The following is an 18,963-nucleotide window of genomic DNA, read 5'->3' as shown; positions in this document are numbered from 1 at the left end:
TCAAAAGTAGGTCATTTTTGGTGACATTCCCTTTAATTTCTGAAAAGCGTCTTTGAAGTCTTTGTTCTTTAGAGTGTATATAATGGGGTTAAGCAGTGGAATGAGCACCGTATACATCAGAGACAGGACCTTGCTCAGGGTCAGGGAATCTCCTCTTGAAGGAAATATGTAAACAATTGTTAATGTCCCGTAGAATATGGAGACCACAGTGAGGTGGGAGCTGCAGGTGGAGAAGGCTTTGTGTCTTCCGGTATTGGATGGGATCTTCAGGATGGTGAGGACAATGTACACATAGGACATGACAATGACTATGAAAGGTGCAACAACAAGTACAAACCCCAGGAAAACTTTATGAATTACAGATAGTTCAGAGCAGGTGAGGTGCATTATGGGTTCTATGTCACAGTAGAAATGGTCAATGACGTTTGGTCCACAGAAGTGCGAACTATTCACAGAATTCACATCGACCAGTGATGCGATAAAACCTATTAACCAGTTTATACTTACAGATGTCCCACAAAACCTACGACTCATGATGGAGTGATAGTGCAGGGGGTTACAGATGGCCACATACCGGTCATAAGACATCACCGACAGGAGAAGACATTCCGAAGACTCCGAGGTGGCAAAAATAGAAAACTGGGTGATACAGCCGACGAGAGTCATAGTCATCCTTCCATACAGGACAGTGCGAAGCAGGACGGGGACAATGTCCATAGTCACCAGGAGGTCACACAACGAGAGCTGTGTAATGAAGAAGTACATGGGGGACCGAAGGGATTTACTCACTGCATACAAGACCATGATGAGAAGGTTTCCAGAAATGGTCCCCAAAAAACCAACAATCAATAGTGAGAAGAAGAGAAATCTGAAATGTTGAAGACTTGGAAATCCCAGAAGAACGATGGAGGTGATGTTATTTCCTGAGACCATCTGAAGAAGATGAATGAATGTCAAGAATCTTATTGTTGTCATCACATTTAAAGGTTAAGTACAGAAGAGTAAGGTCCAGGCCAACAATGCAAAATCTACCCCAACTCCCCAACCATAATGTATTGTTTATAGTACTGGTCTCCTCATATTTGTAAGAGGAATCTCATGGGCCCGATGTCATGGTAGAATCTGCCATTGATATTGAGGTGGACGCCTCCCCAAAATAAGCGGCAGATTTTACCCTGATTTTGTCTCCCACTGTTTTCAAGAAGAGGCAGAGATTGGAGCAAGAAGTGGAAAAAATAAGCGCCCTGCAAGATATTGCTGTAAATTCTGTGGCTCATTAAGCTACAAAGTCCGCAGCACAAGACATCCCTCTGAGAAGGTCCGAAGAGCAGTAGAAACCGCAGTGGAATGGCAAAGGGCTGCTTCAGTTTTTGAGCAAAATGAGCTGGGGAGGGGCCCTTGAATTTATGTTCCCGGTAAAGTGTCTGTCTGCTCTGTCCACTAGTTACACTGTTATACATACTTAGGCTAAGGCCCGATGTTGCAGAAACGCAGCTTTTTTTGTTGCACATTTTGTTTTTTGGGGTTTTTTTTAAGCCAGGAATGGATTGAGCAGAAGGTAGAAGTATAAGAGCTTTCTATATATTTCCCATTCCTTTTGAAACCAGGGGTTTTCTGACCATATTCAGTGGAACAGCAGGACTCTGGGGCCACCACTACACAGTAGACAGAGCTCCAACTCTGCACCTATTACTTGGCTGGTTCTACTCCTGTCACCTGTAGTAGCTACCAGTGCTCAGAGGTAGTAAAACAGCTGATCTGTGTGTGGTCCATACAGGATAAGTAATTTAATGTATGTACACAGTGACTGCACCAGCAGAATAGTGAGTGAAGCTCTGGAGCTGGGGAAACTGTTCAACAGCATCATCAATAACAGAATCCTCACCTTCCTCACACAACACGGGGTCCTCAGCAAGAGCCAAGCAGGGTTCATGCCAAACCACCGCACAACAGACCATATCTACACCCTGCACAGCCTCATCAAGGCGCACGTCCACAACACCAGAAAAGGCAAGATATTCGCCTGCTTCGTAGATTTTAAGAAGGCGTTCGACTCAGTATGGCACCCAGGCCTACTCCTAAAACTCTTAGAGAGTGGAATAGGAGGAAGAACGTACGACGTCATCAAGAGCTCCTACACCGGAAACCAGTGCAGTGTGAAGGTGAATGGGAAAAGGACAGCTTACTTCCAACAGGCCCGAGGGGTCAGACAAGTCTGTAGCCTGAGCCCAACGCTCTTCAACATCTATATCAATGAACTGGCTACAGCCCTGGAGGCCTCACCAACCCCAGGCCTCACCCTGAACGATCGGGAGGTGAAGTTCATGCTATACGCCGATGACCTCCTACTCCTGGCCCCCACCGAGAAAGACCTCCAAGAAAGCCTGTCAGTGCTGGAAAAATTTAGCACCACATAGGCCCTACCCATCAACCAGAAGAAGACCAAAGTCATGGTATTTCAGAAGAAGGGTCACAATAAAGCCTCCACCACCCCACAATTCACACTGAACGGCTCCACACTGGAGAAAACCAACAGCTACACCTACCTGGGGCTGGAGCTCAGCCAATCAGGAAGCTTCAAAGCAGCAATAGAAACCCTGAAAGCAAAAGCCTGCAGAACCTTCTACGCCATCAGAAGACAACTGTATCACCTCAAACCACCGGTGAGGGTCTGACTGAAAATATTTGACGCAGTCATCTACCCGATCCTTCTCTATGGCAACGAGGTTTGGGGCCCAGCCACCTACCCAGACCAGTCAAACTGGGATTCCAGTCCAACAGAGAACTTCCACCTGGAGTTCTGCAAATACCTGCTCCATGTCCATCGCAACACCTCCAACATGGCCTGCAGGGCAGAGCTAGGCAGACTCCCCCTATGGCTCACTATACAGAATAGGGCGCTAGCTTTCCAGGCACACATCCAGGGGAGCGACTCCTACCACCACCAAGCATGGCTAAGCCACCTGAGCAAACCAGACACTCACCAACCAAACAGCCAACCACCAAACCAAAAACACCAACAGATGATAACCAAGGCCGAAATAAAGGCGACCACAGAGGCAAACAGAGAGCGGTACATTGAAGAATGGAGAAACGAAATAAATAACTCCAAGAAACTCACCGTGTACCAATCCCTACAAAGGGACTACACCATGGCCACCTACCTGGAGAGAATACGCCACCTCAAGCACAGACAGACCCTGAGCCGGTACAGACTGAGCGCCCACAACCTAGAGATAGAGACAGGGCGATACAGGCAGACGTACAAGCCATGGGAGAACAGACTGTGCCAGCACTGTGACCAGGGGGCCCTAGAAGACCAGACCCACTTCCTGCTACACTGCACCAAATACTCAGCTGTGAGGGCCGTCTACTACCAAAGACTCTCTGCCCACATCCCAGGCTTCATATCTGCAGACGAGAAGAGGAAACTCTACATCCTACTGGGAGAAGAAGAGACCACTGTGGAGATCGCTGCCCAATACGTGTCCAGCTGTCACCAAACAAGAGGAAGATGTGACTCCACGGACTGTTATATTTATCCCAAAACACCCGCCCCACCCCACCTCCCCATATAGCGGTCACCAACTAAGAGGAAGATGAGACTCCACGGACTGTTATACCCCATACCATCCGCCCCACCCCCAGCCACCCATATAGCGGTCACCAACGAAGAGGAAGATGAGACTCCACGGACTGTTATACCCCAAACCACCCACCCCACCCCCCCATACCCACCACTCACCCACCCGAATCCAACTCCCCCACACACACACACACTTTACTAGCTTTGGCAATGCCAAATATCTATTCGGACGTGCCAATAAAGCTTGTTTGATTTGATTTGATAAGTAATGTAATGTATGTAATAAAGGTGGAGAGCTCAGGTACCTGCTTATTAACCCTTTAGTAGTGTTCTACCTGGACGCTACATTATCAGTAATGGCTGACAACCAATCCCACGCTCTTATGTGCAGTATCGTATTTAATATTTAGCAGACACTGACCATCTAGAACGGTTCCTTTTTAGAGATGAGCGAACACTAAAATGTTCGAGGTTCGAAATTCGATTCGAACAGCCGCTCACTGTTCGAGTGTTCGAATGGGTTTCGAACCCCATTATAGTCTATGGGGAACATATACTCATTAAGGGGGAAACCCAAATCCGTGTCTGGAGGGTCACCAAGTCCACTATGACACCCCAGGAAATGATACCAACACCCTGGAATGACACTGGGACAGCAGGGGAAGCATGTCTGGGGGCATAAAAGTCATTTTATTTCATGGAAATCCCTGTCAGCTTGCGATTTTCGCAAGCTAACTTTTCGCCATAGAAATGCATTGGCCAGTGCTGATTGGCCAGAGTACGGAACTCAACCAATCAGCGCTGGCTCTGCTGGAGGAGGCGGAGTCTAAGATCGCTCCACACCAGTCTCCATTCAGGTCCGACCTTAGACTCCGCCTCCTCCAGCAGAGCCAGCGCTGATTGGCCGAATTCCGTACTCTGGCCAATCAGTGCTGGCCAATGCATTCTGTTGGCATGATGAAGCAGTGCTGAATGTGTGTGTTTAGCTCAACTACACCGTTGGAGTAGTTGAGCTAAGCACACAGATTCAGCTCTGCTTCAATCAGCGCTGGCCAATGCATTCTATTAGCTTGATGAAGCAGAGTGTGCACAAGGGTTCAAGCGCACCCTCGGCTCTGATGTAGCAGAGCCGAGGCTGCACAAGGGTTCAAGCGCACCCTCGGCTCTGATGTAGCAGAGCCGAGGCTGCACAAGGGTTCAAGCACACCCTCGGCTCTGATGTAGCAGAGCCGAGGATGCACAAGGGTTCAAGCGCACCCTCGGCTCTGCTACATCAGAGCCGAGGGTGCACAAGGGTTCAAGTGCACCCTCGGCTCTGCTACATCAGAGCCGAGGGTGCGCTTGAACCCTTGTGCACACTCTGCTTCATCAAGCTAATAGAATGCATTGGCCAGCGCTGATTGAAGCAGAGCTGAATCTGTGTGCTTAGCTCAACTACTCCACCGGTGTAGTTGAGCTAAACACACACATTCAGCACTGCTTCATCATGCCAACAGAATGCATTGGCCAGCACTGATTGGCCAGAGTACGGAATTCGGCCAATCAGCGCTGGCCAATGCATCCCTATGGGAAAAAGTTTATCTCACAAAAATCACAATTACACACCCGATAGAGCCCCAAAAAGTTATTTTTAATAACATTCCCCCCTAAATAAAGGTTATCCCTAGCTATCCCCGCCTGTACAGCTATCCCTGTCTCATAGTCACAAAGTTCACATTCTCATATGACCCGGATTTGAAATCCATTATTCGTCTAAAATGGAGGTCACCTGATTTCGGCAGCCAATGACTTTTTCCAATTTTTTTCAATGCCCCCGGTGTCGTAGTTCCTGTTCCTGGGGAATCAAATTTTGGCGCACTTTACCACGCGGTGTTCGATTCGATTCGAACATGGCGAACACCCTGATATCCGATCGAACATGTGTTCGATAGAACACTATTCGCTCATCTCTATTCCTTTTCATCTTATATCATGTCTGTTGTATAGAGACGTTACTACATTTATGTTAGACTGATGTCCGGTGCAGGTCGGCTTACCTCCGCTGTATCTGCAGTGTGTACAATGTCCGTGTGTGTGGGTGATAAAACCCTGTACGTCTTAGAATGTCAGAGCCGAAGCCTTAATGTATTGTCCTTAGAGTATAAGACGTCTCACACACATCGGTGCAGCCGAAGGAATAGGCAAAGAATTGTATAAAGCTGGTAACACAGCCATTTATACCTTCATGTGTAGAAGGAGCTATATCTGGGGATTCCATAGAGATCCTCCCGAGGTTCCCCGGTGTACAGACACAAGACGTAAAATAATTCTAATTAACCGATTGAGATATCGTCTTAAAGGATTTCAAAATTGTAAAGAAATATTATTCAGAATCTTTCTATTATTTATTTATTTTTAATTTTAGACTTTTATTGAAGATTTTATATAACAAAAAAAACATAACCTGCACAAGGGCAACCAGGCAAACGAGAATACAAGTACATGGAATAGAAATAGTAACATGTAGTAGGGGAACAAAGCCAAAGGCTCAGACGGGAACGACACGACATACACAATATGGCCCCAGCTGCTATACGAAGGAGGGTCATGGGATTGAGTCAATAGACTGATCGAACTGATGGAAAGGGGAGGACAATACAGACACTTATACAAGGAGCGATCTTAGGGTAAGTTCATACAGAGATTTTTGGTCAGGATTTTGAGGCCGTATCCACCTCAAAATCCTGACCAAAAAGACGGCTCCCATTGGAGCCAGTCAGTTCTTTTTTCCGGGAGCTGGTTTGTTCCAGCTTCCGGAAAAAGAAGTGACAAACTCATTGTTCAGGCCGTTTCGCATCGTAATTCGTCCTGAAGACATTCCCTCCTCCGGACTAGGACCATTCATTGGGCCTAATCCGGAGCGGAGTGCCGCGACTGTATGCTGGTGTAGTGCATGGGAATTCAGTCGCATCTACTAGAGATGAGCGAACAGTGAAATATTCATTATTCGTTTTGAATAGCCCCTCAATATTCAACTATTCGAACGAATATCGAACCCCATTATAGTCTATGGGGAAAAAACGTTCTTTTCAGGGGAAACCACTATTCGACTCAGGAGGGTCACAAGTCCACTATCACATCAGAAAATGATGCCAACACCTCTGGAATGCAACTGGGACAGCAGGGGAGGCATGTCTGGGGGCATCTAATGTACCCAATATGATTTTTGGCCCTTGAAGTGAGTAGAGTCTTGCACCAGCAGTGTTTTATTTTTTGGCCGTTGGGGTTAGTTGAGCCTTGCACCAGCAGTGTTTTTGGCCCTTGGAGTGAGTTGAGCCTCTAACCAGCAGAGTTTGGGGGAATCAGGGTGGATTCAGACTCTAAGCAGCAGAGTTGGGGGTATCAGGGTGGATTGATCCTAGTAGGATCAGAATTGTGCAGCGCTGATGGAGGAGGAGTATGAGGAGGAGGAGGAATTGTAGAGGGTGAGCACATACAGGAAAATTCATGTCGGGGTGCTTGACACGGGTGGACATGAAAATGATGGGTCTATCCAGTGGCGGTTCATATTGATCAGGGTCAGCTGGTCAGCACTGTCAGCTGACAGCCGGCTGCGCTTATCCGTAATTATGCCACCGGCAGTGCTGAAGACCCTTTTTGATAGCATGCTGACGGCAGGGCAGGAAAGGACCTCCAATGCGTACAGCACAAGTTCCAGCCACAAATCCAACTTGGAGACCCAATAAGTATAGGCCCCAGTGGGATCGGAGAGGACAGGGCTGGTGTCGGCCAGGTACTCCCACAACATGTGCCTATACTTATCCCTCCTGGTGACACTAGGCCCCTCAGTGGCGGTACATTGGCGAGTGGGTGCCGTTAATGTGTCCCAGACCTTGGAGAGTGTGCCCCTGCCAGGTGTGGACCAGATGACAGTTTGTGGCCTGTTGGAGGAACTCTCCTGTGTGCCGCCAACGACAGCTGATGGAAACATCTCCATCATATTCTGCACCAGTTGCTTGTGGCAATCACTCATGCGACTGGCCCTCCCCAATTTTTATACCGGGGGTCAAGGATTGCAAAAATCCAGTAGTCGTTGCTCTCCAGGTTTTTGACAATGCATTTGTCAGTTGCAAAGCACTCCAACATGTATTCAGCCATGTGTGCCAGAGTGTTACTTGGTGTCACTTGGCTGCCCCCACCGGAATGGTCACTCTCCATTTCCTCCTCTTCCTCCTCCATTTTGCCCCAACCACACTGCAGCAATGGGACAGAATGAACAGCCCCGCTAGCCTCCTGTGTGACAATGAGATCTGCCACTTCGTCATCCTCCTCGTCCTCTTCCTCCGTCAATATATGCCATGAAGCGGACAAGAGTGTGCACTGACTATCCTGCTGGGATGGTTGTGCTCCTATGCCTGACTCCTCGGCATCCAATGTGTTATCTTTGATGGCGATGAGGGATTCTTGCATCACACACAGGAGCGGGATTGTGACACTCACAATTGCATCATCACAGCTGACCCTCTTGGTGGACTCCTCAAAGACACACAAGATCTCGCATAAGTCTGCCATCCATGGCCACTCATGGTGCAGAAACTGCGGAAGCTGACTCTGAGGAACCCTTAGGTTTTGGAGATGGTACTCCATCAAGGGTCTCTGCTGCTCTCACACTCTACTCAACATGTGGTATGTTGAGTTCCAGGATGTGGGGACGTCACACATCAGCCGGTGTTCTGGCAGATGGAGGCGTTGCTGGAGGCTTCGGAGGCTAGCAGCGGCTACTGTGGACTTGCGAAAGTGGGCGCACAAGTGCCGCACTTTCACAAGTAGCTTGGCTAAATTTTTTTAAAAAAACATTGCACAACTAAATTGAAAACATGGACCAGGCATGGAACGTATTGGAGGTTGGCAAGCTCCAAAGCCGCTACCAGATTCCAATCGTTATCACACACGACCATGCCTGGGTCCAGGTGCAGCGGCGAAAACCATGTTGATGTCTCATCGAGGAGGGCATCCCTCACCTCGGAGGCAGTATGCTGTATGTCCCCCAAGTTGATGAACTTCAGCATGGCCTACTGACGTCTCCCCATGCCAGTGCTGCAGCGTTTCCAGCAGGTAGCTGATGGCAGAGGTGGAGGAGGAGGAGGAGGAGGGGGGTGGTTTTTCAGAGCCCCTGCCAGGAATGTTGGGCGGGGAAATGAGGTAGACCGCCCCAGATTGTTACCCGGTCCCAGCCTCATCAACATTCCCAGTGTGCCGTCAGTGAAATGTATTGTCTCTGTCCGCATGCACTTGTCCACACGTTGGTGGTCAAGTGGACCTTTGTGCAAATCACGGAACTTAGTGCCCGCCTGATGTTGCGTGATACATGCTGGTGCAAGGCGGGGACGGCACACAGGGAGAAGTAGTGACAGCTAGGGACAGCATAGCGCGGTGCCGCACTTGCCATCAGGTCACAAAAGGCCTGAGTTTCCACAAGCCGGAACGGCAACATCTCCTGGGCCAGGAGTTTGGAGATGTGCGCATTTAAGGCTTGTGCATGTGGGTGGGTAGCGCTGTATTTTTGCAAACGTCTGAGAGATGATGGGTTGCTGGGAAGATGCGCATGATGGTGCAGGAGAAGGAGCTATGGCTGGAGAAGGAGCTGAGGCAGGAATAGGGGAGGATGAGGGAGAAGTCTCCAAAGTGGCGGAGGCAGATGTGGAGGTGTCCTGGCTGATGGTCTGGACTGCAGCACCAGCACTGGCAACAGTGGGAGAGGCAGTGGCGGCAACGCCGGACGACAATTGTCCTGCGTTTGCTCTCTGCCACTGAGCCCAATGCTTGCATTCCAAATGACGGCGCATGGCAGTGGTTGTAAGGTTGCTCTTTTTAGGGCCCCTACTCAGTTTTGAGTTGCAAAGTGTGCAAACCACACTATATTTGTCCTCCACACATACATTAAAAAATCTCCACACCACCGAAGACTGTGGCCTCGATCTGGGAGTTTTTCTAGGCTGGCTACAAGAGGGAACATTTTGGGCCCTGCTGGCTGTGGCCTGGCTTTGATGAAGCAGCTTCCTCTTCCTCTGGCCATGCCTCTGCCTCTAGCCACCCTCTTTGGTGCTGAAATTCCCTCCACATCTACACTGCTCTCCCCACTTGACATCCCCCCTGTCCAGGTCCACGTGGTATTTGGTTGGAATCTAACACCTCGAATGGCCTGATATTCGATTGAATACCTATTCGATCGAACGGCGTTCGCTCATCTCTAGCAGCTACCATTTTTTGGTCTGGAACGATGATGCGGCCTCCGTCTCAGGTTCCGGACCAAAATACCCATGTGAACTTACACTTATTCCTGGACACTTATTGCACTCTATTCCTGAACACTTGTTGGATTAGAAAAACAAACAATCTTCAGCACAAAAAAGGTATTTTTTTAAAACATAATATTTATTTCAAAAACATTAAAAATTAGTACCAGATGTAGAAAAAATATAGCACTTACATGGTAGATTCCATAGATAAACGCATGTACTCAATGCCCAAACCCTCAAAGCAATATAAAGTTTAGCACACAGGTGTCAATACTACATGTGATTACCATTTAATTAAAAACAACTAAAACCAAAACAAAACAAGCAAAACCAATGTAAACAAATACAAAATATCAAAAAAATGTAAATAAAGATGATCCTACAAAGAAATATTAACCCAAGAAAAATAGCAGAGTCAATCCACAGCATTGTCCTCGACAACATAAAAGAAAATAAAGAAAATTAAGAAAAAATAAAGAAGAAAAAAAGAAGGAAAAGAAAAAAAACGCATAAAAATTGCACACACAATACTAAATAGCCACCTATATAACATATGAGCAAAAAATAAAAAAAGAAATAAACCAAATTGGCAAAACAAATTCCATAATCCACTGGATGAGTGATCGTGGGCATGTTAATGAAAAACAACCCATAAAGTTAAACCGCAAAGAGGTACTCACCCCAGCGTGTGAAGTCAGAAAGACGCCTAAGAATTCCCCTCTTGACACTACAATTCCGAAATACACCACAAAGAGAGAGAAAGGCGCAATTCAAGTTCCTCCATGATAGAGAAACAGAGAGTTACCTAGACAACGGTCACATGATACATCACATGACCGGGACCCGACCCTTGTATCAGAAGGGAGTATGCCAATGAAACCGGTCATGTGACACATCACATGATCAGAACCAAACTATTGCATCCAAGACGAGTATACCAATAAAAATAAATAAATAGAAACTTCCTAAATCAAAAATCATGAAACAAATATAATGGAACTAAGAACCAAATTCAAAAATGTATGTGAAATAAATAGCAGTGTGAACAAACCGAAATTCATGAACACCACAATTAAATGATACATTAATAAAAATAAATTAAATCAGATTTAAAGTTTAACCCCTTAGGTGCTCTTGTACCAAGCTCAAAAATCCAATAAGCCTCCCGTTTAAGCACTTTTCTACGCCAGTCACCACCTCGAGCTGGGCATTCAACACGTTCGATTGCACAAAAACGAAAAGAGGAAATGTTACCCCCATGGTGAGTAATAAAGTGCTTAGAAGCCCCAGAGGTGTTACTGGTAGTGGTCTTACTGCAATCTGACAGATGTTCCGAGATTCGGACCTTTAAAGGTCGAATCGTACACCCTACATAATACAAATGGCAGATGTTGCACCAAATCAAATAAATAACGTGATCAGTTTTGCAATTAAGAAAGTGCTTAATACGATGCTTTTTATGAGTGTGTATATTCTCAAAGAAGGCAGATTTCTCAGCAAAACGACAAACTTGGCACCTTGGTGCACCACATTTGAAGAAGCCCTGTACATCAAGCCAAGTCCTACTGCCAACCATATTAGAGTCAGTATACATGCTCGGAGATAATACACTGCCTAAGGATTTCCCACGACGCAAAATAAACCTGCACCCCCTCTCCAAGATCCTAGTGGCTATATCATCCTGTCTCAAAATAGGAAGGTGTTTTTTTACTATCCTTATTACCTCATCATAGTCCCTGCTATAGCTGGTGCAAAAAAAGATACTATCCACAAATTTACCATTCTCCCTACCACTGATGTTATCTGATAGGAGGAAGTCCCTAGGCTTTTTTTCTACAATGGCAGAAGCTCTCTGTAGCTGCCAATTGCGATATCCCCTATGTTTCAATCTGGTGTGGACTTCCCGTTTTTGTATTTGAAAATCAGAGTCTAGAGAACAGGCTCGTTTAGTCCTAAGAAGTTCTCCCACTGGAATTGACCTGATAGTATGACGGGGATGACAACTAGTCGTGTGTAGGACCGTATTGCCTGATAAATCTTTCCGGAAAACTTTTGACAAGACAATGCCTCTTTCCAAGTCACCCACAAGGGAGACATCCAAAAAATCAATGGAAAATCTTTCAACTCTATAGGTGAATTTCAAGTTCATAATGTTGTTATTAAAATACTCCATCAGCGCTGGTACGGCCGCCACACCGCCCGACCACACTAAAAGTAGGTCATCAATGTAGCGGCCGTACCAGCGCAGATGCCCCCCATATGGATTTGCATTACTGTAAACAAAAGTTTCCTCCCACCATGCCATGTATATATTGGCCAGGGTGGGTGAAAAACGGGACCCCATAGGGGCCCCGCGAACCTGTAAATAAAAATTTCTGTCAAATTTGAAAAAATTATGCTTTAATAGGTAGTCTGTCAAAAGAACAACAAATTCACACAGCTCAACAGAAAAATTTGAATATTTGCGTAGATGACTAGAAAGGGCTAGAGATGAGCGAACAGTGTTCTATCGAACACATGTTCGATCGGATATCAGGGTGTTCGCCATGTTCGAATCGAATCGAACACCACGTGGTAAAGTGCGCCAAAATTCGATTCCCCTCCCACCTTCCCTGGCGCCTTTTTTGCACCAATAACAGCGCAGGGGAGGTGGGACAGGAACTACGACACTGGGGGCATTGAAAAAAATTGGAAAAAGTCATTGGCTGCCGAAATCAGGTGACCTCCATTTTAGACGAATAGTGGATTTCAAATCCGGGTCATATGAGAATGTGAACTTTGTGACTATGAGACAGGGATAGCTGTACAGGCAGGGATAGCTAGGGATAACCTTTATTTAGGGGGGAATGTTATTAAAAATAACTTTTTGGGGCTCTATCGGGTGTGTAATTGTGATTTTTGTGAGATAAACTTTTTCCCATAGGGATGCATTGGCCAGCGCTGATTGGCCGAATTCCGTACTCTGGCCAATCAGTGCTGGCCAATGCATTCTATTAGCTTGATGAAGCAGAGTGTGCACAAGGGTTCAAGCGCACCCTCGGCTCTGATGTAGCAGAGCCGAGGCTGCACAAGGGTTCAAGCGCACCCTCGGCTCTGATGTAGGAGAGCCGAGGGTGCACTTGAACCCTTGTGCACCCTCAGCTCTGCTACATCAGAGCCGAGGGTGCGCTTGAACCCTTGTGCACACTCTGCTTCATCAAGCTAATAGAATGCATTGGCCAGCGCTGATTGGCCAATGTATTCTATTAGCCTGATGAAGTAGAGCTGAATGTGTGTGCTAAGCACACACATTCAGCTCTACTTCATCGGGCTAATAGAATGCATTGGCCAGCGCTGATTGGCCAGAGTACGGAACTCGACCAATCAGCGCTGGCTCTGCTGGAGGAGGCGGAGTCTAAGATCGCTCCACACCAGTCTCCATTCAGGTCCGACCTTAGACTCCGCCTCCTCCGGCAGAGCCAGCGCTGATTGGCCGAAGGCTGGCCAATGCATTCCTATGCGAATGCAGAGACTTAGCAGTGCTGAGTCAGTTTTGCTCAACTACACATCTGATGCACACTCGGCACTGCTACATCAGATGTAGCAATCTGATGTAGCAGAGCCGAGGGTGCACTAGAACCCCTGTGCAAACTCAGTTCACGCTAATAGAATGCATTGGCCAGCGCTGATTGGCCAATGCATTCTATTAGTCCGATGAAGTAGAGCTGAATGTGTGTGCTAAGCACACACATTCAGCACTGCTTCATCACGCCAATACAATGCATTAGCCAGTGCTGATTGGCCAGAGTACGGAATTCGGCCAATCAGCGCTGGCTCTGCTGGAGGAGGCGGAGTCTAAGGTCGGACCTGAATGGAGACTGGTGTGGAGCGATCTTAGACTCCGCCTCCTCCAGCAGAGCCAGCGCTGATTGGTCGAGTTCCGTACTCTGGCCAATCAGCGCTGGCCAATGCATTCTATTAGCCCGATGAAGTAGAGCTGAATGTGTGTGCTTAGCACACACATTCAGCTCTACTTCATCAGGCTAATAGAATACATTGGCCAATCAGCGCTGGCCAATGCATTCTATTAGCTTGATGAAGCAGAGTGTGCACAAGGGTTCAAGCGCACCCTCGGCTCTGATGTAGCAGAGCTGAGGGTGCACAAGGGTTCAAGTGCACCCTCGGCTCTCCTACATCAGAGCCGAGGGTGCGCTTGAACCCTTGTGCAGCCTCGGCTCTGCTACATCAGAGCCGAGGGTGCGCTTGAACCCTTGTGCACACTCTGCTTCATCAAGCTAATAGAATGCATTGGCCAGCACTGATTGGCCAGAGTACGGAATTCGGCCAATCAGCGCTGGCCAATGCATTCTATTAGCCCGATGAAGTAGAGCTGAATGTGTGTGCTAAGCACACACATTCAGCACTGCTTCATCACGCCAATACAATGCATTAGCCAGTGCTGATTGGCCAGAGTACGGAATTCGGCCAATCAGCGCTGGCTCTGCTGGAGGAGGCGGAGTCTAAGATCGCTCCACACCAGTCTCCATTCAGGTCCGACCTTAGACTCCGCCTCCTCCAGCAGAGCCAGCGCTGATTGGCCGAATTCCGTACTCTGGCCAATCAGCACTGGCTAATGCATTGTATTGGCTTGATGAAGCAGTGCTGAATGTGTGTGCTTAGCACACACATTCAGCTCTACTTCATCGGGCTAATAGAATGCATTGGCCAATCAGCGCTGGCCAATGCATTCTATTAGCGTGAACTGAGTTTGCACAGGGGTTCTAGTGCACCCTCGGCTCTGCTACATCAGATTGCTACATCTGATGTAGCAGTGCCGAGTGTGCATCAGATGTGTAGTTGAGCAAAACTGACTCAGCACTGCTAAGTCTGCATTCGCATAGGAATGCATTGGCCAGCCTTCGGCCAATCAGCGCTGGCTCTGCCGGAGGAGGCGGAGTCTAAGGTCGGACCTGAATGGAGACTGGTGTGGAGCGATCTTAGACTCCGCCTCCTCCAGCAGAGCCAGCGCTGATTGGTCGAGTTCCGTACTCTGGCCAATCAGCACTGGCCAATGCATTTCTATGGGGAAAAGTTAGCTTGCGAAAATCGCAAACTGACAGGGATTTCCATGAAATAAAGTGACTTTTATGCCCCCAGACATGCTTCCCCTGCTGTCCCAGTGTCATTCCAGGGTGTTGGTATCATTTCCTGGGGTGTCATAGTGGACTTGGTGACCCTCCAGACACGGATTTGGGTTTCCCCCTTAACGAGTTTATGTTCCCCATAGACTATAATGGGGTTCGAAACCCATTCGAACACTCGAACAGTGAGCGGCTGTTCGAATCGAATTTCGAACCTCGAACATTTTAGTGTTCGCTCATCTCTAGAAAGGGCTGATAGAGCCAGGTCATGTGGAATGGACGAGTATAAGCTCTCCACATCACAGGAAATCCACACCAGATCTGATTCCCACTTAAAATTCTGAAATGTTTTCAAAACTTGTTTCGTATCCCGCAGATAGCCAGGAATCTTTTGGATCAAAGGTTGAAGTAATGAGTCCACCCACTCGCTAACACGCTCGTTAAGCAAATGGATGCCCGCTATGATTGGGCGTAATGGAGGGGGGCTAATGTTTTTATGGACCTTTGGTAGGCCATGGAAGATGGGGATTACCGGGTGATCAATAATAAGGTGATCTTTCTGATCTTCCCGAATAATCCCCATCTTCACACCCTCTGATAATAAATTCTCCAAGACTTTTGAAAAAGTCAAAGTGGGGTTCGAATTAAGAACCCTATAAGTCGAAGAATCACCCAATATTGACATGGCACTGTCATAATAATCTGTTTTATTCATTACAACTACAAGACCCCCCTTATCTGCCATTTTTATAATCAAAGAATCATTACGTGATAACAGATCAAGTGCAAGTTTCTCTTTTCTAGACAGATTATTTTTCAAGTGTGTATGTTTGGTGGAGTTAGCCAAAACCCTTAAATCCCTTTCCACCGCATATTGAAAAATATCAAAACAAGACGTCCTAGACATAACGGGATAGTAAAAAGGATTGTTTTTTTTGACATTAGTTGCATAAAGAACATGCGATGTATCAGAAGAATCCTGCAAGCTTTTCAAATTAAGTAAACACATTTGTTCTGCAAACAAGAGGTTACCATATTCATTGTCCACAATACCACTACTGGAGACAAGACTATCCCCACAGCCCTCTAAATTATCGTGTTCGAAAAAATGACGTTTCACTGTGAGTGAACGAACAAACTTGTTCAAATCTAAAATAGTCTCAAACAAATTGAAATTAGCAGTCGGCACAAAATTGAGCCCCCTACTAAGTAACGACAGCATATCTGCCGTTAATTCAAATGAAGACAGGTTCAACACACTGTAAGTCTGAACAGTGTCCATATAGGTGGTCGGCAAATTTTGCTCATTCAATGAGGATGTTGTTTCTTTCTTGTCCAATATCTTGGTCTTTTTTCTGTTTCGGGAGCGGTGTTTGCGTCCCGCCCTCCGTTTTTTGAAGTACGAGAGTTATTAATGGATACATCAGATGAATTCCCAGAATTGTTTGAAAAATTGGCATTATCCGGAAAGTCCAATTCAGATGAACTGAATGACACCTTTCGTGGTGTGGAGTTTTTGTTCCGATAATAGCGTCCTCTACCTTTTTTCAAAATGGATTTAGGTGTATAGTCATCCATGGGGTTTCGCCACTTATACACTTCTCCTGACTCGTAATCACGTTTATCACGTGCAAATTTTGTTTTTTTGGTTTTGATAATATTTTCCTCCAAGTCTTTTATTTGAGACTCAATCTTGGGAAATAAGTCCAGATATGTTTTAGAGCCTTCATACTTGACCATTTCCTCCTTGATCTTAGCAAGCTCAATCCCACATTCCTTCATCCTGTTTTCCTCCTCCTGGATAATCAGATCCATAAGATCCAATGAACATTGTGAGAGTATGCGTTCCCATTTGGACTTAAAATCCTCGTTAAAGACGGTAGTAGAGAATTTATTGATCCTTAAGCCCCTTGGAATCATGGCTTTCCCATGGTAAAGCTTTAAGGCATTGTGATCCCACCATGTTTTGGTCTCAATAGTCAAAAACTTGGAGTATTTATGCAACAAATTCTTACAATCCTCATCTGTATCTGAATCATCAATGTTGTCAAAAGCCTCTGCCAATCTCTTGAGTCTCGTATCCTTTTTGGATATACTCTCCATGTTTCACAGGATACAATGAAAAAAATGGAAAATACCAAAATATGATCTTACTACTAGATCAAGAAAAGCTACAATCTGGTACAAAAAGAAGCCATGACTCTAAAAAAAAACACAAATAGGTGGGTATGAAAAAAGCAGCACCTAAATGATGGTGCACCTGGGAGCTCGTGAAAACCACACCGAAAGTCCAACACTAGAAAAAATGTGAAAGGTTCACAGCTCACCCACTCATTGCTCATATGTTATATAGGTGGCTATTTAGTATTGTGTGTGCGATTTTTATGCGTTTTTTTCTTTTCCTTCTTTTTTTCTTCTTTATTTTTTCTTAATTTTCTTTATTTTCTTTTATGTTGTCGAGGACAATGCTGTGGATTGACTCTGCTATTTTTCTTGGGTTAATATTTCTTTGTAGGATCATCTTTATTTACATTTTTTTGATATTTTGTATTTGTTTACATTGGTTTTGCTTGTTTTGTTTTGGTTTTAGTTGTTTTTAATTAAATGGTAATCACATGTAGTATTGACACCTGTGTGCTAAACTTTATATTGCTTTGAGGGTTTGGGCATTGAGTACATCGCCATGAGTAAGGGACGGATGTCCTGAAACGCATAGGCTGGTTGACTTTTCTCAAAACATGCGTTTATCTATGGAATCTACCATCAAAGTGCTTTATTTTTTCTACATCTGGTACTAATTTTTAATGTTTTTGAAATAAATATTATGTTTTAAAAAAAATACCTTTTTTTTTTTTTTTTTTTTTTGTGCTGAAGATTGTTTGTTTTTCTGGTTACATTATTGCCCTAGCCGGGGGTATATCTTTCGTGCACATAAAGGTTTAGCCGACTCTTTTCATTGTGGGTGAGCTGTGAACCTTTCACATTTTTTCTACTTGTTGGATTAGACCATGTGGTCAGTAGAGATGGGAAACCTCATTCATTTCTTGAATTTTTCCGAGGTTCATCCACCTGGTTCATTTCCTACTGACCAATGGGATGTGCTATTATGTAGACTTGGGAGTAGCAAAGAACGTAAATGCTCCGTCTCCATTAGTAGATGACGTCTTATTAGCAGATATTTAGACCCTTGGGTATAATCTATATTTACAGACAATGGATGTTAATGTATAGATGGTAAAGCCAGTTGATTGGAAATCCGATTATCAATGTTCATGTCTGGTATATATATATTGAGGCAAAAAATGTGGTAAATGTATCATTCCTAGTAGATCAGTGCTGGAATAAGCAAGAATGTCTAGGAGGTCCAGGAGACCTTCATGCTTAGCAGTGGGACACATGGGACATGCCTGATTTTAGGAGGAGGGTTGAAGTGTGACGCCACCTGTTCTATCTCAGGCCATCTCTTGTTTATGGTTGGGCTCCACCAAGCATCGATTTGGTCTGATAAGACCACCCCCGGACCATGGTCTAGTCATTGTGAATTGAACTCTTGGTTACTTGCTTGGCTATATTATGTTTGCACTAATTCTTTGTAACTTTGATATGTTTGTAAAGGAGAGGAATTGTACATATGTCCTCCCTTACTTGTCCTATTGATTGGACATCTTCAGATCTCTGTATATTAAGGGGCTATCCTATGTCTGCCTATGTGTGACTACCCAGTGTCGGAGGGGGGATTGCACCCTTTCAAGGCTTTTGTTGGCAAGTCATGATATTGTGTTCAAGAAATATTGGAATCCTTGGTTTAATTGGAGATCCATTATCATTTTCATAAATTAGACAGTAATAACAAGAGGACAGCAATGGTGACGGACGACCTCCATGGACTTTATTGGAGCCCATCAGTTTTCCTTTGTTCTAAACTGAAACGAAACAGATGAATAAGTCAAATTTGTAGAACTTTTTTGCCTTTGATTTT

The 18,963-nt window shown here is 45.6% G+C and overlaps 1 protein-coding gene across 1 annotated transcript; it reads right to left on the bottom strand.

Annotated features, from left to right (window-relative positions):
• LOC142204281 (olfactory receptor 4B13-like) lies at positions 1–15,567 on the bottom strand. Its single transcript, XM_075275590.1, has 3 exons — positions 15,301–15,567; positions 338–933; positions 1–154 (listed from the first exon to the last, which is right to left on the bottom strand). The coding sequence occupies exons 1-3, from the start codon at positions 15,565–15,567 to the stop codon at positions 1–3; spliced, it is 1,017 nt and encodes a 338-aa protein (XP_075131691.1).
• Positions 15,568–18,963: the final 3,396 nt, after the last annotated feature.

This window comes from Leptodactylus fuscus, chromosome 5 (genome assembly GCF_031893055.1).
Source record: "Leptodactylus fuscus isolate aLepFus1 chromosome 5, aLepFus1.hap2, whole genome shotgun sequence".
In the NCBI taxonomy this organism is placed as follows: domain Eukaryota; kingdom Metazoa; phylum Chordata; class Amphibia; order Anura; family Leptodactylidae; genus Leptodactylus; species Leptodactylus fuscus.
This window is presented reverse-complemented; position numbering and strand designations above follow the sequence as displayed.